The 19233-nt window shown below is 40.6% G+C and overlaps 1 protein-coding gene and 1 long non-coding RNA gene across 6 annotated transcripts in view; one reads left to right on the forward strand and one right to left on the reverse strand.

Moving 5' to 3' along the window:
* The window catches only part of mpp7a (MAGUK p55 scaffold protein 7a), a 77855-nt gene that overhangs the window by 43030 nt on the left and 15592 nt on the right, over positions 1–19233 (forward strand). For all 4 annotated transcript variants that reach the window (XM_088001469.1, XM_088001472.1, XM_088001471.1 and 1 more), the window contains exons 5-11: positions 1354–1434; positions 7549–7680; positions 14071–14152; positions 14675–14760; positions 14968–15042; positions 16030–16226; positions 16743–16807. In XM_088001469.1, coding sequence (XP_087857595.1) covers positions 1354–1434; positions 7549–7680; positions 14071–14152; positions 14675–14760; positions 14968–15042; positions 16030–16226; positions 16743–16807 — 718 coding nt within the window. The remainder of the gene's footprint in view (positions 1–1353; positions 1435–7548; positions 7681–14070; positions 14153–14674; positions 14761–14967; positions 15043–16029; positions 16227–16742; positions 16808–19233) is intronic.
* On the reverse strand, positions 5701–6833 carry LOC106908924 (uncharacterized). 2 transcript variants are annotated; one of them, XR_015761702.1, is made up of 3 exons: positions 6624–6804; positions 6484–6554; positions 5701–6167 (listed from the first exon to the last, which is right to left on the reverse strand). It is a non-coding gene; the product is annotated as an uncharacterized LOC106908924 (long non-coding RNA). The 2 variants fall into 2 exon arrangements; XR_015761701.1 differs by having other exon boundaries at positions 6484–6833.

Raw genomic sequence — 19233 nt, forward strand, 5'->3', positions numbered from 1 at the left:
TGGTTGAAAACAGCACCTGTTTTCTGTTGATCATCCAGTCTGCTCTTTTATTGTCCCCCAGGTTTTTCCAAACCCACGTGTACTAGATTTCCTCATTCTTCAGCTTCCCTCCTCAGACCTGACTCTGACCTCTGCTGCTATTTATTAATCCAGTGTTTTCCCTTCAGGTAACGGAAACTGCTGGAAATAATGATGACGTTTCCCCTAGTGTTTTCTCCCCCAACACTTCAACCTCTGCTGCCTTGCTCCTGCAGCTGTTACTCAGAAATACTTTCTCCTTCATCTTTATGTCTGATGCTTGAATCTTCTGTCCTCCTGCTTGATGACGACACAGACAGAGAGATAATCCATGTGTCTCTTGGTGCTTTAGGTGCTAAACTTATCATCCTAATGCCAGAGAGAAACTTCTACGGTTCTTTTATTTCCTCTGGAAGGATTTAAAATCAACTCATTCTATTGAAACTACAACTAATTGTATAAACTTTTCACTAAAGATATGGGTTCTCTGCATTTTTTTCTTTGTTTTCTGCCTTGAAGCAAACACATATAAACTTTAGTATGGCAATTGGAGGTTTAATTTTAAACCTTTTCCACTGTCTGAATTGACTGCCATCACTAGACATGTGCCAGGACTTCATCTGTACCAGCTTTCCTTTGGACTTGGCTTTCGTCAGCTATAATCTCCACAACTCCTGGATGTTCCTGCTGCTCTGAAATCTTCCTGTAGTTCCAGAATCTTCCTGCTGGGAGATCGTCCTGCAGATTTCACCTTGAGCTCCTGCTTCCTCACTACAAAAGCATCCAACTAAAATATATCATGGCTTTGGCTTGGAACTCAACGTAAAAAAATATATATATATTATTTTTTAATTCAGAATTGCTCTAGAATTAGTGCCTTAACAGTGTAAAAACAAAAATTAAGCTAGAAAATAAATTGACCTGATTTGGGTGGCTTTTGTAACCACATTAAGTTCTTCATCATGAGGAATTCCAGCTTCTCACTGTGTTGTATTGTTGTTGTTTTTTTTCTGAGTTCAGGACCACGGACAGACCCCGAGAGGTGATTAGATCTGTGAGCCCCGCTGTGATGACAGCACACAGAGATGTTATTCATAAAGTGTTCAGAGAATGCCAAGTTTCCCATGAAACCCCTTTTCATAACCAGTTGTAAATCTGCAGATTAAAATCAATTTACTTCAAATTTCACCTGCTTGTAAGATGTTTGAACCTGAACTCAAACCACAGCAAGTCAAGGAAATAAATTTGTTACGTTGCTGTTTACTATACTATATCATGTATGGATATTGTCTTAAAGCTTATTTGAGTCACCGTTCTGTGTCTATTCTCTTTTAGCTTTCTGAGCAACTCGAAATAAAGTCTGCAAATGGAGACATAAAAGAACTTGCCAAGCTACTGGAAAACCCCCATGTGAAGGTAAGAACCATGCCTGCCTTTTTTTGTTAGAACTGAATAAACTGAAATGATAAATCCTTCTCTGAATGATTAAATTATTATAAAAATTGGCTAAAAAATGAGCAGCTTTGTATTTGTGTCTTTTCTGTTTTTGAGTCATCAATACTAACGTGAACCGCAAACAGCTTCAGGCCTTTTCTTTTGTTTTTTTTCTTGGCTGCAACCGCTGACCTCATTAACCAGACGCAGACGGCTCCAAAATAAATGTCCACTCCTTTTACTTTTTAATCCTGAACTCCAGCCGTTCATTAGATCCTCCAGGTGTCTCAGCCAGACAGAGCTGGCTTCACCCTGGAGGATCAGGCTTCTCACCACGTTGTCCTCAGGATTATTTGGCTCTTGCCACAAACAACACTTCACTCTGAAGTTCTGTCCCAGCAGATCACACACACACACACACACACACACACACACACACACACACACACACACACACACACACACACACACACAGATAGTCAATATGTGTGTCAGACTGTAGGGGTGTGAACAGATCAGTCATCTCCAAAGATTCGAGCTCAGAAGTAGATTTTTCAAGTCTGCACTGATGACAGGAATTCAGTTGTTTTTGATTGATTCCAAAGGAAAACTGACAGTTTCTCAGAATGTATCCTGACCTCTCCTACCGTGCTACACGGAGAGATGGTGATGATCTGCTTTGTCTATGATAACTCCAAAGAGAAAAGAGCTGACAGATGACAAATGACAATGGCTGAGGTCAATCCATCACAGCATAAAGCTGGTAAAAACCATCAGCTGTAACTGATGAGGTGAAAAAAGGTGGATGAGGCCGAGGGTCGGCTTAACACTCCCGCACAGTGAAAATAACTGTTTAAAAGATTGTGTTTCCATGGCTTCCATCCATGTTTTCATCACTTTTTTTGAAGAATATTCTCCTGTTCCCTCAAAGCTCATCAAAGTACTGCAATTTAATTTTCTGTAGATCTATGTGCTTCATATCAATATTTCCCCCAGACTGTTGTCTAATGAAAATAAAAATAAATCTAACATTTTTATCCTTCAATTAAATATGTTTCACAACATTTTCAGCCAGGCTTTATTACCTCTGCAAATGGAAATCTCATCAATCCACAGGAGTAAAGTGCCTTTATTTTTCATGGTAACGGGACGTAAAAATGTTAAAGGAAAACATCATCAGGACCACACTAGCTTTTAATCTCAGTAGTGATGAATATTTCAGCATTATATTTTCCTACTGTGTATTTATGCATATATATAATGAATCAGTTGTTTATTTCTTCCCAGTGGAACAATCACTATGACAGATTTTAAAAGTTGAGTTTAATTTATTTCTCAGTGCAATGATTTTGTTTTCCAGTCAGAAGGAAACAGTTCATCTAAAGCCATGAGGAAATCACCATTATTTGTTTTAATGTTTTACATTTATTATTAGTAAAACTTATTAGATATTTAAACTATTTATTGTTTATACATAAAAAATTACAACCCAACTCTAACAACAATAATAAGACAAACAACCGATCAGCTTGAGAATAATGACATACTCGGTATGTCTTCTGGAAGAAAAGTTCACAAGGAGACTTGGTGGTGGAATGAGGAAGTGCAAATATGGGTCCTGAGAAAGAGAGCAGCTAAGAAGAAGTGGGACAATGTGAGGACTGAAAAGAGTCACCAAGAGTACAGGGAGATGCAGTATAAAGAGAAGGTAGAGGTATCTAAGGCCAAACAAAGTACATACACCGATTTGTATAAAAGTCTGGAGAGTAAGGAGGGAAAGAAGGACTTATACAAGTTGGCGAGGCAGAGAGATCGAGATGGGAAGGATGTCCAACAGGTCAGGGTGATTAAGGACCAAGATGGAACTCTACTGACAGATGCAAAAAGTGTGATAAGGAGATGGGAGAAGTACTTTAAAAAGTTGATTAATGAAGAAAATTAGACGGTGGCAATGACTAAGAGGCAGAGCTGGAGGTAGCAGAGATGAAGATGTTGAGGTTCTCTTAGGGAGTGACAAGGATGGATAAAATCAAAAATGAATACATCAGAGGAACAGCTGATGTCAGACGTATTGGAGATAAAGTCAGAGAAGATGGTTTGGACATGTACAGAGGAGAGACGCTGAATACATCGGTAGAAAGATGCTGAGGATGGACCTGGCAGGCAAGAGACCTAGAGGAAGACCAAAGAGGAGATTTATGGATTGAGTGAAAGAGGACATGAAGGTAGTTGGTGTGAAAGAAGACGATGCGGAAGGTAGGATTACATGAAGATGGATGACTCGCTGTGGCAACCCCTAAGGGGAAAAAGCCAAAAGGAAAAGAAGAAGAAGCTTGAGAATAACGATCCCTTCATCAGAGTCTAATGGTTTTGGGGAAAGAACGCTCTCCTTGGACCAATCCGGTGCTTCCATTTGAAAGCAGAGTGGGCCGCTGACTGGGCCAAGAGGGTTTAATAACAGGATACTGCCAGGAATGCCCAGCAGGTTTTTTTAGTCAAGTTCTCTGATCTGTATTTCTAAGTTAATTATTTATTTTTAATAAAGACAATACAGATTAACAGAGATTGAACCAGATACCTGGAGAACAAGGATGGTTTTCCTTCTCTTCATCTTTCTTCTCCAGGAGTCTAACTCTAGATCTCATTGGTCAGCTAATCCACCAACTCTGAAGTATAACAACGCCCACTGACTCGTATTAGCCCAGCAGGAATGCTTCCCTCTAGAGACCTGAGTGTGTGAAACATTTGGACCCGTGTTCTGCTCCGTGTCGGTGATCAGCAGCCAGGACACGCTCCATGTGCTCCCCATTAGCATCCAGCTGCTGCAACTTCCAAGAAAGTTTTTACAGGGAATCGGTTGTGGCTCTGTTCCAAGTTAAGAGGGGAGGCGGACGGCAGATCCAGGTTTAAGGAGGATCTGTGGATGAACGTAAAACTGCAGGTTCTCTGGTTTGGTCTGTTTGACAGAGTTCAGAGATTCCAGTGGGGAAAGGCTGAGATTAGATGGAAGGAAATAAATCTGAACTTTGTTGGAAAAACAAATCTTCTGATCTAAATTTGAAACAAAGTTTGAAGATTGAATTTTTTAAATGGTTGAGGTCAAGTTGTGTTTAGGTTTGATTTTCTTGTAAATCAGAGGTCTGACTTTCAGCCAGCAGTGGAAGTGGAACAGAAAGGCTGCATAAAACAAAGCAAAAGATGTTTCCAGAACTCTAGGGGTTGATACTGATTACTAGTATGGCTGACCTGAGATCAGCTAACGTGACTGACAGTCTGTCATCATAAAGAGCCAAAACACAATTTAGATCCAACCTGGAACTAAAACAGGACCTCCAGTTTTACTGTCTATTTCACCAGAGGATGTTATGAAACTGGAGCCTGATTGGGATCCAACCTGCAGCTGGTTTCCCTGAAAAAGAGGAAAATGAAACAAAGAAGAGGAGAGCTCTGAGTCGGAAGCTGTTTTCTTCTGATGTGCAGAGATTTTCTTCCTCTCTGGATGGGACTGAGAATGTCCTGCTGCTCTATCTACATTCAGCTGCTGTTCTGGAGCTGCTCCTGGGTTTTACTGCAGATTGATCCCATTCCCATCAGCTTACCATTTGTGCTCATCTGCAGAAACAAATGTTTTCTGGTGATCAAAGAAAATGTTGATGAAATCATCCTCGGAGAGAGAAGAAAGGCCAATGAAATTCAGGAGCACATTTTATGACTGGGGGAAAGACAAAGAAGAGACAGGAATGAAGGTGTAGAGATTTAACCTGGAGCACCAACAGATAAAGAGCTTCACAGGGATAAAAGATTAAAAAAAGAAATACAACTGAACTTCCTTAGATTCTTTTACTAGACAGTTATTTTCTGTCTCTTCAGACATACCTGACAGGTTTCAGCTGTGATACCTCTGATAAAGATGGAAGTATGCCTGAAGAGACATAAGAAATAACGGTAACACTTTATTTGAAGGGGGTTGAATAAGACTGACATGACACTTTCATAAACATGACATAACACCTGTCATGAACATAAATAAGTCTTCATGAATATTTATGACTTGTCATAAAGCGTCATTCGGTAAATTATGACACTTTTAATACAAAGTCGACATTATTCAAAATGTCTTTGTAGCATATCTGTGTAACCAGTATACTATATTTCTAGATAATTAAAAATAGATCATGACCAACAAAGTCAATGGGCTAGTTCTTAGAAGTCTAGATACGGCTCAGGAAGGAGTAGACAGACTAGAAGTTGCAGATGCGAGTGCCTTGTATTCACAGTGATTAATTATTTACATTACAATAAGAAAGAAAAAAAAACATTTAAATGGCCATATTAAAATAAAAGGAAATAATACACAGAGAAAACAAATTAAATTAACAAAATTAAAAAAAACAAATCAGTTCCACAGTTCCAGTAACAAGCCACACCATTCAGTTCATAAAACCCCCCTGAACTGAGGCGGTTCAACAGGATCAGGTGAGTTTAGAGCGCCTGTTACAGTTCATATGCTGACAAAAGTCAGATCAGAGTGGGAACGATTTTGTTCATGGGCTGCAGTTCATATGCTGACAAAAGTCAGATCAGAGTGGGAACAACTTTGTTCATGGGCTGCAGGAAGCCTCCCACCAGCCTGGTGGGGAAACCAAATCTCAACACCACAGGTGAAATCCTTTAGGCTCTTGGACCTGATTCTTCAGCTCGCCATCGAACCTGGCCTGTACAATAAAGCAGGACCAGTCTCAAATATATATATATATAATCAAACATTCCAGTGTGCACACAAAAAATATAATCGGCACTCATTGCACTATGAATAATCCTAATCAATGCATTTCCAAGTACAAATTTTCTAAATAAATCTTATTCATAAAAAGTCAATAAATATGCTCCATACAAACAATGAAAAAATCATCAAGATAAATACTTTTAATATTTAAGGCATCTCATTGTTCTCCAGTTTATTTGTTCAGAGTCGCAATAGAGCATCCGAATTGATATCAATTAACGCCAAGTCTTTATAAAATGACTCACCAATTCCGCTGTTCATAAGGCATACAAGCGGTTTTGTGTTTCTTTATCCCTCAGCTTACGATCGGAGACTCCTAAAATTAGTACAATCCTATCAGCATCATACAAGGTTAAAGAAAAACAGAATGTTGCGCTTAACCGACCTGCAGCTCTGCTCTCCCAAACTTGTTCTAACCCTCCATGCTTTTTGCTCCAGCTAATATACCCAACAAATGAGCTGACGGTGGTACATGTGACTCAAACGCTCAACAATGATTGGCTGCTTAGTAAATCTCGCGAGAATTGCAGTTATATAATCAAACTACCGCGAGATTTTGGAGGGCAATAGTAGCGAACCAGAAAATGGAACTCAACATTTCACTTGGGTTACATCTTTGTTACGACAACTTGACATTAACCAGGAAATCATTACCGTTTAAAATTTACCTTTAATAACATAAAGTTACCTAATTTTTAAAGTGCAATCAGTAATACTTTTATAACAAATTTATATCAGTAATGATTTCTTGGTTAATGTCAAGTTGTCATAACAAAGACATTTTGAATAATGTCAACTTTGTATTAAAAGTGTCATAATTTACCAAATAACGCTTTATGACAACAGTCATAAATATTCATGAAGGCTTATTCATGTTCATGACAGGTGTTATGTTAGTCTTATTCACCCCCCCTTCAAATAAAGTGTTACCGAAATAACTGTGCATAGCAAAATAATCATTAAGACTGTATCATATATAGACGGAATGAATTTCATCAATAAAATTGAACTCGTTTTAATGAGAATTTCAACACATCTTTAAGTTTAAGTTCTACGTCTCACTCTTGTTTTGTTAGGCATATGAGGTGGAAATTGCCCCCAAAAATCCTTTCTATGTACCTCGGTTGAGACATGCAGTCATTAGAATGTGGATTAAAGTTCTACATTGTTCCACTTTATTTTGCTAGCTGGACCCAAGTTCAGTTAACTAAGTAGGACCAAACTAGCCATTTAAGCGAATCAATAGATTTCCAGTTTGACTGATAACTTGAACTTGTGTCTTTTTTCTCTCCCATATTTCTCTCTTCCAGAGCCTTCTGTCCGTCCATGATACAGTTGCTCAGAAGCGGTATGACCCCGAACTCCCGCCGCTGCCTGAATACCTCAATATTGAGCAGAGTTCTGTGAAGATTATAAGACTTGTCAAAAACAAGGAACCTCTTGTAAGTCACTTTTTATTGTGTGCTCAGCTTTACTGTTTACAGAAGTTAAACGTCTGAGGAAAAGTTTGGTCTCTCCAGTCGTTAATCGATTAGCTCATGGAGTCCCTTGCATCTTTTTGTTCCCTGTTGCCATCCTGAATCTATTGAGATGTTGTTGCATAAATAACCTCAGTCCTCTGATGGCATGAGTGAGGTATTTCAATGCAGTGTATGACGTATACCCCATATTTCTCTGAGATGCAGGAGGCGATTGCCTTACAGTTTTAAACCTGATGCTCAGGCCAGTAATGTGTCCCTTGCATTAGCAGACATGTTTTAAGTTAGTAGCCTGTAGCTGTTCAACCCACAGCCTCGGAGTTGTAGCACAGTAAACTAACCACGGCTGCCCTTCTGTTGGCGACGAGTATTTTTAGTCAGTCTACGCTTGACCTTTGTTCCTCCTGTGCCTCATCATTAGAACATGCGAGTCTCATTGTCCCAGACAAAACAACCATTTTCCCACTCTTTTCTCTCATTGTTTAATTTTCTCTGCACCCCTCGACTTACTGTGCGTGTCTGTGGTGTCGTTGCCATTTCAAACATTCCCAACAGCTAATTGGCTGTTTAGACACTTAGAGAAATAGACTTCTCTAATGACTGGGTTTGCTCGCATGCCATACCTCCTTTTTTCTGTAACTGTTCCAGCTTTGTCTCTATTATTGTGTTGACTGACCTCAGTGTCCTACAGCGGAATAAACACTGAGCTTACACACACATGTCCTCATTGGTCTGTCAGACGTCCATCTGTCCTCCCAGACCTTTGTTGTGTGCTGAGGTCCCGTCCGTCTTTGATCTGCAGCGGACATGTCCTGGACCCGGCCGCCTCTATTTTCACTCTGTGGTTTTCACTCTGACCGCCATCTTGGCTCCAGGCCGGCGTTCCTCTCACCACACCCTAGAAAAAGGGGAGGACGGGGGGAACACACCTCAGCCGTTGTGGCTTTCCTGCCTCCGCCTGCTGCATGTTCTCTGGAGCTGTTGGGCTCAACAACGAGGCTCGGAGGAGTTCTGGGTTTCTGTCTCACTGCACACATTGGTGAGGAAACTTCCTGGTCTAGGTTTTCCAGAGCGGGATGATGTTTCAGAAAAACATTATGGTTTTCCGAAACCATAATGTGATGTAGAGCAGCCACAGTCTCCTTCATCATCCAGCTCCTGCTGTTCCAGGAAGGGATTTGATGGGTTTCGTCTCGGTGGACTGAGAACGTCAGAAAAAAAAATTCCAATGTGTGATCTTGTAAAGTTGAGGCTGGGCCATTTCTTTTCTTGGTAATGAATGCTACATGACAGCAGTTCACAGTCCTGATTATATTCCATATCCAAGTCAGTCCTAAAATTCAGCACATTGCTATCCGCTATAAGTGTGGGTGATAAGGACTTCTTCCTATCACAATATTTTGTAGTACTATTGTAGTGACGATAAAAGTGATGAGAAGTTGTTGTTTTTTTCTTTTGGGTAACTGTATGGCTGTGACTGCATGTCACTGCAATTACACAAACACAAACATTCCAATTTGTAATATGCTTCTTTAGGCTTTTAGATAAAAGTCACATGAAGAAGTGTGATTTATATTAAATGGCAAACCATAACATTTAATCATGTTTTCAAATTTATTGATATTCATTAATATTTTAATTGAACAAATGGTTGGTAAAACAATAAAATTAACAATCTTGACAATATGGACACCTTTAGGGGTTTTAGATATTATTAAAGGGGCAGTGTTATATATATTTTAGGCATTTAGTTTCTATTTGTAGCACAATCAAGTAACTATGTTACCAGTTCTTATAAAAATGCTCTATATACATCATAGATGACTTAAAAGAAATGTGACTTTATAATTTGACACCTTAAAATTGGGCCTCTGTCTCTTTAAAAACTCCTGCTCTTTCTGAAACTCCACCTGCAGAAAGTCATCACAACATGGCTTTCCTCTATTAACCCTTTAACGATGTTTGTACCAGCATTGCCCTGAGAAGTAGGTCTTACATTGAACTCAGCTGATTCACAGTTTCAACAGGTGTTTGCCAATTGCTGCTAGCTAGTCTGAAGGAGCTGAGTGAGAGAGACGCAGGGAGGGGTGTTCTGTAATGTCGAAGCTTGGTAATGCAGCTCCAAGGAGGAGTTTTGGTCTCAAAGCTGAGCTTTTAGACTTTATATTTGCTTATATCGCTATAAAGTGAGGTGTAGAAGTGTGTCTGTCCTGCTCTTCGGATCAACCAGATATAAATAACTTGAAAAGTTAAACATGAAGTATTTATAATAATTGGACGCCTCCAGATGGGTCCCCACAGCTGCTGAGGGTCACCATGGCTACGATGTGAGAACATTAGAGGCCAACAAGCTGCTGTGGCCGACTCTGTTTCTCTCATCTGGATCCACTGGAAGTTCTGGGACTCGGATGGAGAAAACAGACTTGGAGCTTCAGGCTGTGTGTGCCCCGCTGTGTCCGCCTTCCTTCTCTACATGACTGTCTGCCGTTTCAAAGCCACTCGGTCGGTGGAGGCTCCTGTTGCTTCATTCACTTCCTGCTCAGTTCATCTTCAGTCATCCTCCCACTGACACACCATCTTCCTCTGGTTCAGTTTAACCTTTACCCATTCTGCTCATTTTGTATTTCATTGTTCTGAGATGATGGATCTGATCAAACCAGAGGCTGAAGCTGAAATATAATGTTTGTTTTGCAACAAAATATCAAATTTTAGTGTAAAATGAGCTCAGTCCATCTCTTCCTTCATCAGATCAGATCAGCATCTGAGGTTGTTCAACATCCTTAGCAGCCAGGAATGTGACGGCATTAATGTCTGACTCTGTCTGCTCTGTTTGTTGTGAACAAACATGTTGGGTTTTCCTATTATAGAGAGTCACTGGCTCCCAGTCAGTGGAAACGGGAGACTGCAGGTTCTGTGGCATCCAACTGGCATCCAGCAGACGCATCGTCCTGCCTGGCATCAGCTAGCACCAATCAATCTGTGCAGCTTCAAGGCCCAGCCATTGGCCACCTCAGCCACTGGGAACCAGTGGATCAGCTGGACTTCTCATTATGGAACCACAACTGGAAGACGTTCAGAGCCGGAGCAGCGACTGCATCTATGAACGCAGACGACATGTTGAACATTATTACTGTCTGAGCTCCAGCTGCAGGATGGATGTCTGTGGATTTTCTGTGTTTTATAATGACTTGATCATTTTGATGAGACGGTTCAGAGCTGGGATCTATCCAGTTTGGTTTTCCATGGATGGCAGTGATGGGAATGAACTGCTGGCTCTCCACGGTTTTCCATCGCTGACACTTTCAGGACAGTCGGATCAGAGCCGCTCTGGTTCCAGTTCATCTGGAGATCTGCTCTAGTCTCAGTCATCGTCTTCCTCCCTTTAACCTAAAAGCCATCCTCATTATTCTGAGCTCAGTGTGGGCTGATGTGGAGACAAAGGAAGGCTTAGAAACGAAGTGGCGTTCCAGTTTGTCTGCTGATCTTGAGAGAAGCTCCTGATTGAAACGTTGTCCAGGAAGAGACCTGATGGATGTCCATGTTTAGAAAAGGAGAATTCTTTGTTGTCTGTTTCCATCTGAATGTTGAAAGAAAAGGAACGACTCGGACTGGAAATAAATGAAGCATCTAATGAGACTCAAGCAGACGGCACACATGTTAGTGTTTTACAGACCGACCCACGAGCTTTAAAAGCAACATGTCTTCCACTTGATGGATTGCTCACAGTGTCTGTGGGGGTGAGGATACCACAGAAGAAGATGGAGAGCTCTGCTGATGTTGACTGTCTCATTTTTCTCAGCCTCGGTATTAAAATTGTGCACAAAACTTTGCCAGTATTCCACTAATGTTGAGAAAACACAATTTTGCAATTGCGTTGTTTCCATTAAATAAGAGATGCAGTTAAAATCATGTTGCGCCATCATCCCCCAACTACTTCCAGTTGTCTTGTCATTTCTGCCAATATTGACATCCAGTTGTAGACCATGTGATGCGAAGAAAGTGTTCCCATTACGATTTTGTGAAATAAATCAATTTCCATATGGTCAAAAAAAATCCTCCTCATTATTATAATTTTTTTTTTTTTTTTTAATTGGAGTGTTTCCATTAGGTGAATGTATTTTTGGAATGTCAAATTGTGCCATTATATGATCAAAGGAAACACAGTTAATGTGGCTAATTTCTCTCCACGATTTAACAGACTGAGTTTTTAAATTGTAGATAACTTTTTTTCAATTAGCGATTTTTTTTTCTTCTTTTCTTTTCAAAATTAATAATAATTCTCTCAATATGAAAATACAGCATAGACAAAGAATTGTTTGTCAGGAGATGCTCTCTATGCACTGTGTAAAAGAAGTATTTTGTAAACGTTAGATTTTTCAAGGTTTCCTATTTACAAAGAATTGGGGTTTGTAGTATTCAATTGCAAGACTCAGAATCTTTATTAAAAAAAAAAAACATCCACAGGCGGTACCGTTTCCTCTTGCTGGATGAACTCTATCTGAGCTCATCCAGCTCTCACACAGACATAAAGAGAAAACCTGTGGCTCTGTCCAGCTTCTAGCAGGGAGATGGCATTTCCACTCATCTTGCATGAATCACTGAGCTCTTCACACAGAGTCATGGCAGCAGCATGGAGACAGACAGACACGCTTGGTGAAATTCACAAACCCAAACACCCCCCACCTGTCTGAAGCAGTGAGGTGGGCTGCCAAGTGTTGTCATAAGAACTGGGTAATGACCAGTTCTAACATTAAGGTGTAAAGATTCAGAGGAGGAAGATAAATGAAGGTGCACCTTCCTGTCAGAGTCGTCTGCGGTGCATCAGATGGCAGCTTCTCCTGGAATCACTTCTGTTCCTCGTAATTATCAGAGCAAGTCTTCAATTGACTTGTTAATGATGAAAGGGAAGGTCCAGACGGGGGTTAAGGAAACAAAAAGGAAACCAGAACCGGTCTGGATGCTGACAGGGAGAAGAGTAGAGTAGCAGGGTAAGCTGTTATTGGTCATAATCCCACCTGATGGGCTGCTGGGTGAAAAGTCTCCCAACAGGGGGCGCTCTGTTACAGCACCCAGAAAATCATTATAGAACTTCATGTATCATAATAGAGATTTATCAAACTGTCCAACAGCAGATATGATTGGAGGTAGATGTATTTTTATGTCCAGGTTTCCCACTTTGTATTTGGTTCCTCCTGGTTTTTAAGATCTGCTGTGAAGGTCACCATCTTGTGTTTCCTCTGTATCAGTGTTTAGAGCTCAGCAGGAGGTCATTGTCGTTGTTCCACTTTTGCTTTAATTCACATCATGTCTAATTATCTGCGTCTCTCTGCCTCGGCCGTTCCTATTTGTTTTTCCTTGTCACTCTCAATCTAGAGGAGAACGATGTTTGTCAGATGCTCCGGTGTTCAGTTGGGTTCATGGCCGATGTTTGGAGTGGTTGTTCCGGCCGGGCGGCTGTGAGTTTAAAATGGAGCTTTGTTTGTTTTCACTGGCAGGTCAAGAAGAGTAAAGTGGTTTTAGTTGAGGCCGTGGCTGAGCTGCAGAGGTTCTAGTGTCCCTGTTTCTCCTTGGTGACCAGTGCTACAGGAATTGAAATTTATCCTGTACATTTCAATTGAAAAAAACATTTGAATTGCTGTGAAAAATTTAAAAACTAAAAAGGAAGATAATCTAGATTCATAAGTGTACACACTTCACCTTTGAATTCGAATATTAGAATTCAGTGTTCTTGTTAGAAGCTTGTCAGCATCATAAATCATAACTTGCCAGTATTCTGCCACTCTGACTTGTATTCATTCTCCAAATCTCTTAGATTCAAAGGATAACTTTTGCACCCATCCCTCTTCAAATGATCCCACAGATTTTGAACTATTTCCAAAACTTTACTGTACCTCTTACAAAGTCATTCTTCTGCTGTTTTTGACATATACTTGGACTTTAGAGTGATGATGAATGAAATCTATAGTCAGTTTCAGCTTTACAAGTGACAATGTTTTTGGTTCAACTCTGACTGAATAAAACTATTCATGATTTCACCGACCTCGGCAAAAAAAAGCCTAGTTCCACCTGATGAAAAGCCATCCAGTAGAATGATGACATCATTTTTAATTTTCACTTTTTATTACCACTCACCTTCCTGGCAGTGTCTTAGATATACTGTTTGTAAAAGCCCCTCTCGGGATGGCTGCTGTAAATTATCTCACTATAAGCATCATGATGCACGCATTGAACTGCTGCTTCCTTCTGTTTGTCTGTTATTATGTCTGTCCCCATTAAAAAAAATTAATAAAATGAAATAAATATAAACTCAGTTTGATGTGACTGATGTTAGCAGCCTCTCTGGTTCCTCTGCAGGGAGCAACAATAAGACGTGACGATGAAACAGGAGCCATCATTGTGGCCCGGATCATGAGAGGAGGAGCAGCAGACAGAAGCGGTCAGTTCTAGTTCTTCTTCTTCCTGATATTGTTCTTTCCATGTGTTTATCTGTCAGCAGGTGGAGGTGTGACAGATCCTGACTCTGCAGCAGAGAAACGATGTGTTTGTGCCGTAGATTAAATCAATCCACTCTTTAAAAGTGAACACAGACGGCAGAGCTCTGCTGCTTGTCCACATGTTTCGTGTGTGTGTGTGTGTGCGCGTGCGTGTGTGTGTGCGTGTGTGTGTGTTCGTGTGTGTATGTGTGTGTGTGTGTGTGTTCACTGCGTCCAGCCTGTGTGTGTCGACTCTGCCAGAGTCGAGCCAAAGGCAAATTTCCACACATGTCCTCAATAACATCATGATTCCTTTCCAGGCCCACTGATCACCGTCACTGTAAACATTAATCTGCCGTTCTGCACACAACCTCCGGCTCCGAACACGCTGCACTTTCACACAGTAGCTCACTTGAGTTGGAAGATTAGAATAATCAATATCAGGATGATCGTAGAGATTTAATTCTGGTGTTTTTATATGTCAGGGCTGATTCATTCTGGAGACGAAGTGAAGGAGGTCAACGGGATCCCTGTGGACGACAAGAAACCAGAGGATATCATTCGTATCCTGGTATGGCTGGTGGTTTTTTTTTATTTTTTCTTTAAATATGTAAAATTTTTCTTGTGTTTCAGCTTCTCTCACTTGGTAAACAAAGAAAAAAAAGTCTTTGTGATGGCAAAAATTGTCTTAATCTTATTAATCCCAACAGGAAATGAAATACTTAACCAAAAAAACAAAACTCTAAAATGTTTTATTTATACTTTATCCACCATCCAGGCCCAGTCACAGGGAGCCATCACTTTTAAAGTTGTCCCTGGTTTGAAGGAAGATGCATCTCTCAGAGAGCCAAAGGTCAGTATTTCATCAGTAAATCCAAGTTAGGATCATTCTTTTTGCACATGGACCCAGGCTGTCCTGGGAGTATTCCTGAGATCCTACTGCATGGGGTAACCACAAACCTTTTTGTTGGTGCTGAGCATTGATGTGCAGCTTCTACCCTTCCTGACAGTCTTAACAACTACACACTTCCAGATGAGCCCTCAACAAAACCCCCTCGCCTCCCATGTGCCAAGCCTGGCTACTTTGATGTCAGAGCATTAATTCGCCAACATGGTGACTTTCTTGGAATCCCTCTCATGTAGAGTAATGTTGTGTTGTACATAAGTTGACGACCAGGTTCTGCACATGGCGTTCCTGGGAAAAAAAAAAAAAAAAGCAGGGCAGGACACCTGGGAAAAAATAGAATAATCACCCTGTGCTTTCATGAGGAGCTTAATTATGATTAGTCATGATTAATTGATGAAATAATCATCAGCTAATTTAGTAATCTATTAATCTTTAAATGGACTACAGACACCCAAAAAAATGCAATTTTCTGGGAAAAAAAAAAAAAAATCCGAACATATTCAGAGTATTAATGAAGCCAATATTGTACCAAAAATATATACTTTTTGCATTTGAGATAAAACCACCTTTTATCTGTAAATATGTTTTAGCCAAAATTCCTCAAGTGGCATCGTTTTAGCTTCACCTGCTTCAACTTTATTGAAGGAATGCTGTACTATGCTAAATGTTTTTCTTATTTAATTAATTCCTTTCTTATCTCTATATTTTAATGTGTTTCTAATATTGCATAGAAATGAAAAATATGTAGAATGCCAATTGATTATTCTGGCTATATCTCATCTGAATAATTATTTGATCTATTGATTAATTGATTACTAATTTAATTGTCAGTTTCAGCCCTACTTTCATTAAGGTCCTCCAGATTCTGCCTCAATAACCAACTTGTTTCTCCCTTCTTGTCTCTTTTGTCTGCCCTGTTGCTGGTTTGTCCAGGTGTTTCTGCGAGCATTGTTCGACTATGATCCCAGGAACGACAGTGCCATCCCATGTAAAGAGGCTGGTCTGGGCTTCAAGAAGGGCTCCATCCTTCAAATAATGAGCCAAGAAGACGCAACATGGTGGCAGGCAAAGCTTGATGGGGATGCTAATCCCCGTGCCGGTCTGATCCCGTCCAAACAGTTCCAGGAAAGGTGAGAAACAACCTCCAGCTACAATTCCCTGATACTTCAGCCTCGTTTTCTTCCTTCTGCTGGCTGTGGACTGCCAAACATAAGCTGGATTTCCACACAGTCAGGTCCGTAATAAGTAATGACAGTAATGATAGTGACGGTACTGACGTATTTTGGGCAGCAAGGGAACGGAAACCTTCCCTTGATGTGGAACACAAGACACTGGGTAGGTTTTCTGTTGTCATTCAGAAGTCATCGAGGTTGAAATGGAAAACGTAGCCTTTCATTTCTAAACGAAGGGTAAAGTAGTTTTTGGGTACTTGACTTTAGCTAGTGTCTCCACTTCTCCTTTCATTAAGTTCTGTTTTTCTAAGTCTGTCCTGACACAATAAAGCTGCTGGTCATTGTAGAACTGCTTCTCTGAAACTTAGCAGAGAAAAGTGTAAAATATTCACCAACTGGCCATGAAAATTAGTGTTTCTACATTTTCTTTGTTTTTTTTCATGTCCTTCTTTATCCTTCTTTTTCATTTTGCAGGAGATTCGCTTTACGGCAGCCCGCTGCAACTCTGCCACTACAACGGACCCTCAGCAGGCGGCCATGTAAGCATTTACCACCTGCTGTGATTTTTACCCAACAAACCTGAACATGACAGTCTCAGTTTCACAGGGTGTGGGCGTGATGGACGTTTGTCCCACACACTTTTTCCGACAACTGTTTCATCGTTGTTAAGATGTGGTAACTTGATTTTCTGAGCTGTCTAAGCTTCAGTAGTGCGTCTTGGTTCTTCACATGTCAGGACAAACGGCTCTATGAACTGAGGTCAGATCGTTTCCTGCCTGATCTCCATCCTGCTCTGTTATCACATGGTGCTTCATTACAGCAGGAATGCTCATGTACAAGGCCAGGAGGCCATTAGACAATGTGAACCATTCCTGGTCAGATAGGCAGCAGATGAAAGCCTTGCACAGAATAATAAGGCAGCTCTGGGAAGGATTTAAGATATCTTTCTCATTCTCCTGTTGTCCTTATTGTTTGCTCTTCAAGCTCTCTCTCTACAATCACATCTCATCTAATGTGCTTTAGCTGCTAGTTCAGTGTTCTAGCTGGAGGAGGAGGGGAACATGAGAGCAGAAAATGATGTGAGCTCTAACATGTGAAGCTAGATTTTATGTGAAGGCAGAAACATTTGGTCCAAACTAAAAATGTGTCCTTAGAGATCAGAGCAGAAGTCACATGACCCTGCTCCAGCTGCTGGTTAGAGATCTTTAACCTGCTGTTGACGCAACTCAGGAGCATCTGGAGGAAATTCAAAGGCTACTTTAAATTATGGTGAAACATTTCACTGTAAGGTCCGTCTGTCTTTGATGTTAATTTTGTTGTTTTTATTTTAATCTCCACTTTATACAGTAGTACCAAATTATTTACAGACATTTTAGAAGCACATACATGTTATATTCCTTCCAAGGTTTCTGAATCTGAATGTTTTTCCTCCTTGTGAAATCACAGTGGCCACTCCACAGCCTTACTTCACAGATTGTGTCACACTAGGTAATGAACTACTGTAGATATCCACCATCTAGAGAAATAGTTGCATTAGATCCAGATTTAAATATATTGAAAAGATTGTAGTTTTGTTATTGACAGTGTGGCAGACATCTAGATTGTTATCTGAAGCAGCATTTCAAGTGATTTCAGGTTGATGAAGGTGGCAGAGTTGGAGGTAAACTTGAATCAAAGTTAATTACAGAAACTGTAGTTTGTGACCAACGTTGCTGAATCGCAGAAAAACTGAAGAGCCACCTTCATCCCTCTGCAGTCCTCCTTGTCACATAAATGCTCAGCTACATTCTTACCTCAGGCTACAGAGGTATGTTCTGTTCTTAAACACAGTGGATGAAAACATAACTTGATTCCCGAAAGTCAGCCGGCCTTTAAACTGTCTCTGCTTGTCATGGTTATGCGCATTTATCTTGTTGTTTTAAGTTTAACCAGCATGTTGTCAGCTGTTTATTACATAGAGGTAGAGTCAGTTACTCACATTAGTGAGTAACTGACCCAAACACATTACATGTAGACGTGTGGATAAAAATATCCCCAACTCTTGTGGCCGGCAGACATTACTGACTTGAACTGTTAAATCAATTTTGTTAATCTTGAGCTCATAATGAAATGTGACGTCTCTTGACACTTTATACACTTTTTGTGCACAAATAGGAAGTTTCTGGGCCACCCTCAGTTTTACCTCCAACAACATTGTCATCAGCATCAGAGGATAGAAGTAGTATCCTGAGCAGAAGCTTCACCACATCCAGCAGCCTTACCCATAATGAGAGCAAGTGTCCAAAAGGCAAATGAAGGACAACGGAGCATGGTTGTGTCCATAAAGCATGCTGCATCGCAGCTGACCAATCAGCTGCAATGATTGGTCATTGCAGCTGAATGATCATCATGTTCTATTACATGTTAAAGGGAGTGCATATTAACACAAACCTAAAAGACTGAAGAAAACCGTGCCAATGGTATCCATGCTTTGGCTGGTATGCTGCAGGTTGTAGTGGGGTCTTCATGTTGTGTGTGTGTGTGTGTGTGTGTGTGTGTGTGTGTGTGTGTGTGTGTGTGTGTGTGTGTGTGTGTGTGTGTGTGTGTGTGTGTGTGTGTGCGCGCGCGCGCGCGCATGTGTGTGTGTGTGTGTGTGTGTGTGTGTGTGGGGAGGTGCTGTATTTTGGTGAAACCCTGGCCAACATATGTTTTTTATTTGCAGCATTATGACTTATTTATTCTCTTTGTCCATTTCTTCTTTTCCCTCTGAAAGATGATGTGGAGATAGAGCTTGGTAGGTTTCTTCTCTTTTTTTCTCACCCCATTGCTCAACTGGCTTTTCATAAACTTTAGTACTTTTTAAAAGCAACTAACATTGCTTCTTTACCTTTTGGCACTCAAAGCTACTGAAATTGAAGGTACTACAACCTTTCCCTTTCCATCTCATATTTTACCCATGTACTTGCGCTGCTGTACGCGAGTCCAC

Source organism: Poecilia mexicana, unplaced genomic scaffold (assembly GCF_051168715.1).
Source record: "Poecilia mexicana isolate PSO_F unplaced genomic scaffold, ASM5116871v1 scaffold_20, whole genome shotgun sequence".
Classification (NCBI taxonomy): Eukaryota; Metazoa; Chordata; class Actinopteri; order Cyprinodontiformes; family Poeciliidae; genus Poecilia; species Poecilia mexicana.